Below are 12,254 nucleotides of genomic sequence, written 5' to 3'. Positions count from 1 at the left end.
TTTTCTTTTTTGGAAGAGATGGCAATCATTTGTGTTGAAATTGTCTAGTTGCTTTTTCATCTTCTAACAGGTGCCATTACCCCAATCATGCATCCATATTTTCATTCTCCTTCTCTATCACTCCTTTTTAATGATATAAATGACATAATTATCAATCCTATCTGCAAGAGATCTCTTTTTTTATTTATTTATACACTATGTGTTGGCTTTTGACCTTTTGGAAGAAGGTTCTCCTCTTCTTCATGGACACTGATCGCATCACGTATAATGAATTGCCATTCATTAACCATTGAAACATCTCAGTAAATGCAATTATGCATTTGATTCTGATTTAAGGTGCCATGAAGAACACAGGAAAGTTTGGTTTGACCCTGTCCCTCTGTCCCATTGATGCATGCAGGCATTTCAGATAACATGCCTGTGTCCTATCAGCTTTTTCTATGCTAATCCGTTATATGTAATCTGTTCTATGCTAATAATTGTGTTCTGTGTTTATAGGTTCATACTGAAAATCCCTATAACTTTAGATCAAACATCAGAGGTGAACTTCCTAAGCCTAATATCTTCAACACGGGTTAGTTTACCCAGTTTTGCTTCAACACACTACCACTTGTTTTAATGATCTTTAAGACTAAAATCTTTCTCTTCTGACTAAACGCTGCGCCATTGTTTTGACAGAGGCTATGCCAATGGACACAGGGGAGTTTGAAAGTCCATATGCAGATCCTGAAGAACTGCGATCAACGACAGTGAATCGGAGCGACCTGACTCTGGAAGATGGAGAGTTGGGCTCAGGCAACTTCGGCACTGTCCTAAGAGGAGTCTACCAGATGAAAAAGTTAGTCAACTAAGTTCACATACTGTAGAAACATCTCATGTGGATTTTTTTAACAGAGTGTCTATTTACACTAAGAGCATAGAGCCCACCTTGTTGGCAGAGGCTATTTACAGTAACTCTGCCCAACAGAGTCTGGTTGGGATAGACAAAATGACAAAAGACACCTGCCATACAACAGCAACAGTGGTGTAAGGTATAAGGCACGTGGCGGAAACTTTTGACGCGAACGGCCCGAGCCCGAAACAGCCTTTTGCTGAACTCGTTCTTGTCCCTTTCCCCATCACATATCAGATCAGGAAAGTGTTTATTTTCAATAAAAATGAAGGAAGTATTCAAAAAGTGGAAATAAAGTGCTTCACGGGTATTTAAAGTGTTTAGGGTTAGGTGTAGGGAGGGCTTTATTATCCCAATAAGGCGGCATCAATTGAATAATTTTAAGAACAATGATAATTTACACTCAATACGGTATTATTGCACACTGTTTTATAATGTACTACAATACTGAGGTGCAAATATCTGCCACTGTTTGCACTAATAAATAGCATCTAACTACTATGTACTCTTATTGCAAATAAAATACTGCTATTTTTACTTAGTGTCAATAGAGTTATTTGCACTTAGTGTAAATAGAATCCATTTCTATTTTCACTTAGTGTAATTAGCATCTATTGCTAAGAAAATATGTTATTTGCACTTTTTACTTTAAGAATATAAAACCTGTAAATGCCCGAAATAGTCAAAATTCAGTATCAATGCAAGATCATGTATTTTTTCTCATTCTTAAAAAAATATACTTTTTCTCATTTTCAAAAGAATTACATATTGATATTATATTCTAAATGCCTGAAATGGTTTAACTAACAAACAATACAATATTGTGTGTATTTTAGCTTTCTTGCCACAAAGCATGATGGGAAATGTGGTTTGGTTGTTTAGTAGTTTGGGTATTGAGTTTCCCTCTGGTAATTTACGACTCTACTGCACACATTTTGATGGTACATGATAAAAATGTTTCCACATCATTTCTTGGTTCATTTGGGAACATGTTATTGGTAAAACATTTTTTTGACCACCCCCCATAACCATGGTGCAGAATCATAGAGAAAATTCTTAATTCACATATCATAAGGCAATGGTCGGAGTGCAATACAAAATCACAAATCTTTGTCAAAAATGTCAAGAAATCATTAAGTAAAAAGGGAAAAACACACTGATATATTGGATTTGATACAGGCATAGTTTTGTATCATGCAGTGTGTCGTGTCATATGCATGTCCTTCATGTTATGAGATTTCATTCCGTGTGAAACTTCAAAAAGCACTTCTTCTCTGCTGTGAAAAAGACGTTTATGTTACACTTTTTGCACATCACTTTGGGCTGCATCTTTCCTTTTTGTCACACATTATTTGCCAGTGTGAGGTTTTGTCCAAGTGGACATCCTGGTTAGGGATGGGAGCCGTGGGCCCCTGCTTATCACACAACGTTGCCCTGAGGCAACAAAAAGAAAAACTGAATTTCTGAACATGCAAAATAAAAAAACTTGACAAAAGTCTTCTCTACACCTTCATACACACACATATTTTTATGTACAGTTCATGTCATTTTAAGTAAGATGACTTTCTTCTCACACCATGCGCTCCTGTGACCATGCATCAGAAAAGGAAGTCCTGTCTTCAAATGGTGCTTGATAGTGACTCCCACACCTTATTAGACTGTTCTTTGATACTTTTCGACCATTTTAATTGTTTGCAATCATTTAAAGAAACATGTACTGAACATGGGGCTTAAGAAAACTTTCCGTTGCCTGAGGGCAATGCTGTGCTGTAGAGGGTTAATGATGCCATTCATGTGCACTCAACTCGTAAATATGATTTCCGACATGGCATGAACACCTTGTTTCATTGACACAGTGTTCAGCATTCAGAATGGATCTTCTTTTATGTTGAATTCAGGACACAGAAGGTTGTTGCTGTTAAGATCCTGAAGAATGATGATAATAACGCGGCGGTGAAGGAGGAGATGCTGCGAGAAGCGAACGTCATGCAGCAGCTGGATAACCCGTACATCGTTCGTATGATCGGCATCTGTGAAGCAGAGAACCTCATGCTGGTTATGGAGCTCGCTGAGCTGGGGCCGCTGCACAAGTTCCTCCAGAAGAACAAGTATGCCACGCTAGAAATACTTCATAAGATATCAGAGCTGTGCTGAACTGTGAATACAGTGATGGCTGAAGTGCACTGATAAGCAATGTGCAGTAACTTTATTCACAAGATTCTATTAACATTAAGCAACTACTTAGTTAGCTCTTCCACACACAACAGTTTAGAATGACTACAACGAACAAGCCAAAAATGTCAAAATCGCACCATTAAAATACCATAAAGCATCATAGAACATACAATATAGGTCTGCTATATTCCACATTTTCTGAAGTCATTGGTAGCACTTTCCAATAAATTCTCAACATTAGTAAATGCATTAGCTAACATGAACTAACTATCAGCAATATATTTTCACCGCATTTATTAATCTTTGCAGTAACACTTTAGATTAGGGAACACATATTCACTATTAACTAAGAGTTTTCCCCTCAGTAAACTTCTAATTTGCTGCTTATTGATAGTAAGAACAGTAGTTGTTGTAGTAGTTATGTTTAGGGTTTAGGGACCTAGAATAAAGTTATGCAGAATAAGGCATGAATATGTGCTTTATAAGTGCTAATAAACAGCCAATATGATCGTAATATGCATGCTAATTATCAACTTGTTAATAGTGAATAGTGTTCCATAACCTAAAGTATTACCATCTTTGTTAATATAAATGTTAGTTAATGGAAAAACAATTGTTCATGTTTGTTTACAGTGCATTAACTAATTTTCACAAATACAACTTTTGATTTTATAAATGTTTTAGTAAATGCTGAAATTAAGTAACTAAGATTTATAAATGCTGTAGAAGTATTGTTCATTGTTATTGTACTAAAGTTAACAAATGAGTTATTATTCACTGAAAAATGTCCCATCAATAACAGATAAGCATTGCATTTAGTGACATGACAAGAACCAGTGGTCACACTTACCAGTCAGTAAACAAGAATCCATGGGATCTTTCATATGAGGGTGAAAACGTTTCTTATGCAGATTTTGCTTGCGTTGGTCTCATGAATTTGCTGCACTGACCAACAAAAAGCTGCTTGGTATGAAAGTGACTTCTATGTGAGCTGTGCTTCAAGTCAAGTCAAGTCACCTTTATTTATATAGCGCTTTTAACAATACAGATTGTGTCAAAGCAACTTTACAGTATTAAATAGGAACATAGTGTGTCAATAATGCAAAATGACAATAGTAAACACTCAATTTTCAGTTGAATTCAATTCAGTGATGGTTATAGTTGATGTCATCATCCAGCTTAGATCAGTTTAAATAGTATCTGTGCAATCAAGTCGACGATATCGCTGGAAATTAAGTGGATATTAAGATAATTAAGCTTCATACATTTTTACACTGTTGACTCACCAAAATGACACTAATACACTGCGTACAATCCACCTAACTTTATAACAACTTCTAGTACAGTAATTGATATGGGAATTAATGTATTTGGTAACTGGTTTTGGACCATGTTAGGAGACTGAGTTTATGCTGTGTAGAGTTTCATGACTGAAGTCATGAACAGCAGTAGTGTTGTTAATTGTTAACCGCTTTTCACTTGTGTTTTCAGACACATCTCTATGAAGAACATCACAGAGCTGGTTCATCAGGTCTCTATGGGAATGAAATATCTGGAAGAGCACAACTTTGTTCACAGAGATCTTGCAGCCAGGAACGTGCTTTTAGTCACTCAGCACTATGCAAAAATCAGCGACTTTGGACTCTCTAAAGCCCTGACAGAAGAAGAGAACTATTACAAGGTACAGTAAACAGTAACTAATCAGGGCTTTTCGACGACTGATGCACACAGTGCCCTCCAGAAGTATTGGCCAAAGTACAAAATGTTTCAACACATATCTGTACATGTTTGAACAAGTAAGAATGCAAGCCATTTTAGATCTACATACCCTCATTACAAAAGCTTTACGTTAGAGAGTCAGGGTCTAAAGCCCAGTTCACACCAAGAACGATAACTATAAAGATAACGATATTAGCGTCCACGCCAGCGAACGATATCATCTGTCCATTCTACGCGCACATGCGTCTGTCGCAAAGGTAACTATAAAGATAACGATATTAGCGTCCACGCCAGCGAACGATATCATCTGTCCATTCTACGCGCACATGCGTCTGTCGCAAAGGTAACTATAAAGATAACGATATTAGCGTCCACGCCAGCGAACGATATCATCTGTCCATTCTACGCGCACATGCGTCTGTCGCAAAGGTAACTATAAAGATAACGATATTAGCGTCCACGCCAGCGAACGATATCATCTGTCCATTCTACGCGCACATGCGTCTGTCGCAAAGGTAACTATAAAGATAACGATATTAGCGTCCACGCCAGCGAACGATATCATCTGTCCATTCTACGCGCACATGCGTCTGTCGCAAAGGTAACTATAAAGATAACGATATTAGCGTCCACGCCAGCGAACGATATCATCTGTCCATTCTACGCGCACATGCGTCTGTCGCAAAGGTAACTATAAAGATAACGATATTAGCGTCCACGCCAGCGAACGATATCATCTGTCCATTCTACGCGCACATGCGTCTGTCGCAAAGGTAACTATAAAGATAACGATATTAGCGTCCACGCCAGCGAACGATATCATCTGTCCATTCTACGCGCACATGCGTCTGTCGCAAAGGTAACTATAAAGATAACGATATTAGCGTCCACGCCAGCGAACGATATCATCTGTCCATTCTACGCGCACATGCGTCTGTCGCAAAGGTAACTATAAAGATAACGATATTAGCGTCCACGCCAGCGAACGATATCATCTGTCCATTCTACGCGCACATGCGTCTGTCGCAAAGGTAACTATAAAGATAACGATATTAGCGTCCACGCCAGCGAACGATATCATCTGTCCATTCTACGCGCACATGCGTCTGTCGCAAAGGTAACTATAAAGATAACGATATTAGCGTCCACGCCAGCGAACGATATCATCTGTCCATTCTACGCGCACATGCGTCTGTCGCAAAGGTAACTATAAAGATAACGATATTAGCGTCCACGCCAGCGAACGATATCATCTGTCCATTCTACGCGCACATGCGTCTGTCGCAAAGGTAACTATAAAGATAACGATATTAGCGTCCACGCCAGCGAACGATATCATCTGTCCATTCTACGCGCACATGCGTCTGTCGCAAAGGTAACTATAAAGATAACGATATTAGCGTCCACGCCAGCGAACGATATCATCTGTCCATTCTACGCGCACATGCGTCTGTCGCAAAGGTAACTATAAAGATAACGATATTAGCGTCCACGCCAGCGAACGATATCATCTGTCCATTCTACGCGCACATGCGTCTGTCGCAAAGGTAACTATAAAGATAACGATATTAGCGTCCACGCCAGCGAACGATATCATCTGTCCATTCTACGCGCACATGCGTCTGTCGCAAAGGTAACTATAAAGATAACGATATTAGCGTCCACGCCAGCGAACGATATCATCTGTCCATTCTACGCGCACATGCGTCTGTCGCAAAGGTAACTATAAAGATAACGATATTAGCGTCCACGCCAGCGAACGATATCATCTGTCCATTCTACGCGCACATGCGTCTGTCGCAAAGGTAACTATAAAGATAACGATATTAGCGTCCACGCCAGCGAACGATATCATCTGTCCATTCTACGCGCACATGCGTCTGTCGCAAAGGTAACTATAAAGATAACGATATTAGCGTCCACGCCAGCGAACGATATCATCTGTCCATTCTACGCGCACATGCGTCTGTCGCAAAGGTAACTATAAAGATAACGATATTAGCGTCCACGCCAGCGAACGATATCATCTGTCCATTCTACGCGCACATGCGTCTGTCGCAAAGGTAACTATAAAGATAACGATATTAGCGTCCACGCCAGCGAACGATATCATCTGTCCATTCTACGCGCACATGCGTCTGTCGCAAAGGTAACTATAAAGATAACGATATTAGCGTCCACGCCAGCGAACGATATCATCTGTCCATTCTACGCGCACATGCGTCTGTCGCAAAGGTAACTATAAAGATAACGATATTAGCGTCCACGCCAGCGAACGATATCATCTGTCCATTCTACGCGCACATGCGTCTGTCGCAAAGGTAACTATAAAGATAACGATATTAGCGTCCACGCCAGCGAACGATATCATCTGTCCATTCTACGCGCACATGCGTCTGTCGCAAAGGTAACTATAAAGATAACGATATTAGCGTCCACGCCAGCGAACGATATCATCTGTCCATTCTACGCGCACATGCGTCTGTCGCAAAGGTAACTATAAAGATAACGATATTAGCGTCCACGCCAGCGAACGATATCATCTGTCCATTCTACGCGCACATGCGTCTGTCGCAAAGGTAACTATAAAGATAACGATATTAGCGTCCACGCCAGCGAACGATATCATCTGTCCATTCTACGCGCACATGCGTCTGTCGCAAAGGTAACTATAAAGATAACGATATTAGCGTCCACGCCAGCGAACGATATCATCTGTCCATTCTACGCGCACATGCGTCTGTCGCAAAGGTAACTATAAAGATAACGATATTAGCGTCCACGCCAGCGAACGATATCATCTGTCCATTCTACGCGCACATGCGTCTGTCGCAAAGGTAACTATAAAGATAACGATATTAGCGTCCACGCCAGCGAACGATATCATCTGTCCATTCTACGCGCACATGCGTCTGTCGCAAAGGTAACTATAAAGATAACGATATTAGCGTCCACGCCAGCGAACGATATCATCTGTCCATTCTACGCGCACATGCGTCTGTCGCAAAGGTAACTATAAAGATAACGATATTAGCGTCCACGCCAGCGAACGATATCATCTGTCCATTCTACGCGCACATGCGTCTGTCGCAAAGGTAACTATAAAGATAACGATATTAGCGTCCACGCCAGCGAACGATATCATCTGTCCATTCTACGCGCACATGCGTCTGTCGCAAAGGTAACTATAAAGATAACGATATTAGCGTCCACGCCAGCGAACGATATCATCTGTCCATTCTACGCGCACATGCGTCTGTCGCAAAGGTAACTATAAAGATAACGATATTAGCGTCCACGCCAGCGAACGATATCATCTGTCCATTCTACGCGCACATGCGTCTGTCGCAAAGGTAACTATAAAGATAACGATATTAGCGTCCACGCCAGCGAACGATATCATCTGTCCATTCTACGCGCACATGCGTCTGTCGCAAAGGTAACTATAAAGATAACGATATTAGCGTCCACGCCAGCGAACGATATCATCTGTCCATTCTACGCGCACATGCGTCTGTCGCAAAGGTAACTATAAAGATAACGATATTAGCGTCCACGCCAGCGAACGATATCATCTGTCCATTCTACGCGCACATGCGTCTGTCGCAAAGGTAACTATAAAGATAACGATATTAGCGTCCACGCCAGCGAACGATATCATCTGTCCATTCTACGCGCACATGCGTCTGTCGCAAAGGTAACTATAAAGATAACGATATTAGCGTCCACGCCAGCGAACGATATCATCTGTCCATTCTACGCGCACATGCGTCTGTCGCAAAGGTAACTATAAAGATAACGATATTAGCGTCCACGCCAGCGAACGATATCATCTGTCCATTCTACGCGCACATGCGTCTGTCGCAAAGGTAACTATAAAGATAACGATATTAGCGTCCACGCCAGCGAACGATATCATCTGTCCATTCTACGCGCACATGCGTCTGTCGCAAAGGTAACTATAAAGATAACGATATTAGCGTCCACACCAGTGAACGATATCATCTGTCCATTCTAAGCGCACATGCGTCTGTCGCAAAGGTAACTATAAAGATAACGATATTAGCGTCCACACCAGCGAACAATATCGTCTGTTCATTCTAAGCGCACATGCGTCTGTCGCAAAGGTAACTATAAAGATAACGATATTAGCATCCACACCAGTGAACGATATCATCTGTTCATTCTAAGCGCACATGCGTCTGTCGCAAAGGTAACTATAAAGATAACGATATTAGCATCCACACCAGTGAACGATATCATCTGTTCATTCTAAGCGCACATGCGTCTGTCGCAAAGGTAACTATAAAGATAACGATATTAGCGTCCACACCAGTGAACGATACCGTCTGTTTTAAATTCTTGAGCTCGTTACAGCAGGATGGATTCTGATTGCTGTCAGTGTTTTATCGTTTATCAGCTGGAAAAAAATCGTTTTGAAAGTGATCACAACGATATCGTTCCTCTGTATCGTTATCATTATAGTTGTGGTGTGAACTATGCTATTCTTTAATACTGAGAACGATTTTTAGAACTATATCTTTATCGTTATCTTTTTAGTTATCGTGCTTGGTGTGAACGGATCTTAAGCCCAGTGTAGCCCTGACTGATCCTTGTTCCCTGCTCCTGCAGGCCAAAGGTCATGGTAAATGGCCGCTGAAGTGGTACGCTCCTGAGTGCATGAACTACTTCAAGTTCTCATCTAAGAGTGACGTGTGGAGTTTTGGAGTCCTGATGTGGGAGGCATATTCATACGGACAGAAACCATACAAGGTGTGAATCTGTATATTATGCTGACCGATGCTACTTCCAAACAGTTCTGAGAGACTTATTTTGTATCGTTAATCGGGATAGGAGATATATTGATTTTTTAAATATATCGATAAGCGAATATGTTTGAAAATCAAGCAACATTGTGAAATGGTGTGACTATCATAATATTTTTAATGCCTGAAAATAAATACAGTTCTTACTTGTATTCATTTAGTGACAGTGGAAAACCTATATTATTGCTATTTTAGTTTTGCATGCTAAATCTGCATTTGAACAAACCTTTTGAGTCTACTTGGATACAATGGCTGTTTGGTGTGAAAATAAAATCACCCAAGTTTTCTTACATAAATCTGAATAGCCTTCCATAAACTGACAATTTTTTTTATATATTTTTTTATTTTTTGTGGTGATGCTTTACAATAAGGTTGAATTCATACATATTAGCTAATGCTTTAGATATCATGAATTAACATTGATAATTTTAAGCCTACATTAATCAAAGTTAATGTTCTTTTCTAAATGTATTATTGTTATTTTTTAATTAATGGATATTCATAATACATTAACTTTAATACATTAAGTTAGTTAATACAACTTGAAATGTTAAAAATGTATATATATATATATATATACATATATATATATTAACATTAACCTTGATTAATAAATCCTGTAAAAGTATTCTGATACCTAATACACTAATACATAATATTAATGAATTTAACCTTGCAAACGTGAAATGTCCATAGTGGCTCATAAAGCCCAAATGTCTTCCAATTTCAAATATGCTCACTGTAGCTACATTCACACTGGGCTTTGTTTGTTTTATTATAAATGCTTTGCATTGTTATTAAACTCAATACCATTAAATAAACTATATGCAGTATGTTGTGTGGGCTTATTAGGATGCCCTAAATATTCAGATATATACCATATATTGAATATCATCTAAATCTCAAGCTGCACATTCATCCATTTGACCATCATACATGAGCTGGTGTTTGAAAGTATTACTATAAGTGAGCATATATTTTAGCAATGTTGCTTATTGTTGGCATATTGTCTGTAGGGAATGAAAGGAAATGAAGTCATCCAAATGATCGAGAGTGGAGAGAGAATGTCCGCTCCAGCCGACTGTCCGCCTGAGATGTACGACCTCATGAGGAAATGCTGGACATACAAGTAAGTGAACACTCACTAGATTAGACTTACTTGTTATAGAGCACGTTTATTTGATAAATGGGCTTTTATCAGCATTTATTTATTGATAATTCTGGATTATAATGCAAATGACTATACAGGCAGTATATCAGAAAATCAAGTTTCTGACTTTCTGTCATTTTACATTTGATTAGCATGAGTTTAATTTATTTTCTTTAATATGCTGCACATGCACATATTGATTTGAAATATTAATGTAAGAAGGAGACTAGAACACTGATTATAAACAAATATTATACCATTTTATTTAAATATCTGTAAGTATTCCAAAGAGCTGAGTAAAAATGATCAATTCAGTTCAGTACATTGAAGAATAATAAATGGTTGTGTTCTGTTTCTGCAGGCTGGACGAGAGACCTGGATTTTCTGTAGTTGAACCCAGATTGCGGCATTACTATTATGACATATCTCAGTGATGAGCTAACCCAGAGCACATGCACAATTATACAGTATTTCTAATTAGATCATTGACAACATTTTTAATCATTTAAAGCAATGACTTGTCTCATAGAATGTGTACTTCCAATCTATTTTTTTATGTGAATTGGATTAATAAGCAAAAAGTGCTTATTGAATGGTTGATTTTTCTTCTAAAAGTATGTGTTTGAAGCACTTTACACTTTAGATGTAACAGCAATACGGATCAACTGAAGGATGACCAGTTAAGAGCTAGACATTATTCTCATTCTTTTCTCTCTCTTTCGGTTTTGTACACATTTACTGGGTTTTGTCTTTATCTAAGTGCCAAGTTCTTTTTTTTTTTTTTTTCAACATTGAGTATACGGTTTAAAAATTCAGTGTTCATAAACAGGTTTAACATTTCATTTTATGTGTGGACAATGTTTATGTCACAAGATCAGAAACAATGTAAGCATATATTTTGCATGTAATCTATGGTAGTCTAAGCAAGGTCTTCATTGGCAATCTTTTAGGATTTGTTTTCTCCATGTTTCTGCTGTCCAATGTGAATTCATTGCATTCATTGTGATTTGTCAGCTTTATTCAGTCGCTCCAGACTTTGTACAAGCTTGATAACTGAACAGCATGGCATGACAGAATCTTGCTCTTCCTCAGTTTGATGACATTGATAAATATGGTACTGAGCAAACAGAATATGTATGGCTGCCATTCGATTGTCAAAAAATGCTTTAAAAATAAATTAATAGTTTTTAACAAAAACAAAAAAAGTGTGATCATTTTCTTGGATGCACAAAAATATGAATATAGAGAAATAAAAATCTCATTACATTCTCATTTGATTACAACACAGTGGAATAAAATGGGCATATCCTATTTTATTAATCAGGGGCATTTTCAGACCTCTGTAGTTCTTTGCTGTGATCCAAAACGGGAATAAAAATGGATTTAACTACACACAGAAAACTGAGGAACGCTGAACACGCAGATAACAAACGTGTCACCTTGTGTGTGTTACGGGGCTGACAAGACGGGAGACGTGCAGATCCATATGCAA

The 12,254-nt window shown here is 38.7% G+C and overlaps 1 protein-coding gene across 3 annotated transcripts in view; it reads left to right on the top strand.

Annotated features, from left to right (window-relative positions):
• Window positions 1-11,572, top strand: part of LOC107736968 (tyrosine-protein kinase SYK-like) — a 35,812-nt gene extending 24,240 nt beyond the window's left edge. For all 3 annotated transcript variants that reach the window (XM_016548368.1, XM_016548375.1, XM_016548362.1), the window contains 5 exons: window positions 2,791-3,000; window positions 4,559-4,748; window positions 9,419-9,559; window positions 10,629-10,741; window positions 11,124-11,572. In XM_016548368.1, coding sequence (XP_016403854.1) covers window positions 2,791-3,000; window positions 4,559-4,748; window positions 9,419-9,559; window positions 10,629-10,741; window positions 11,124-11,196 — 727 coding nt within the window. In that variant the 3' untranslated portion in view covers window positions 11,197-11,572. The remainder of the gene's footprint in view (window positions 1-2,790; window positions 3,001-4,558; window positions 4,749-9,418; window positions 9,560-10,628; window positions 10,742-11,123) is intronic.
• Window positions 11,573-12,254: the final 682 nt, after the last annotated feature.

Source organism: Sinocyclocheilus rhinocerous, unplaced genomic scaffold, assembly GCF_001515625.1.
Source record: "Sinocyclocheilus rhinocerous isolate Xijiao unplaced genomic scaffold, SAMN03320098_v1.1 scaffold2386, whole genome shotgun sequence".
In the NCBI taxonomy this organism is placed as follows: domain Eukaryota; kingdom Metazoa; phylum Chordata; class Actinopteri; order Cypriniformes; family Cyprinidae; genus Sinocyclocheilus; species Sinocyclocheilus rhinocerous.
This window is presented reverse-complemented; position numbering and strand designations above follow the sequence as displayed.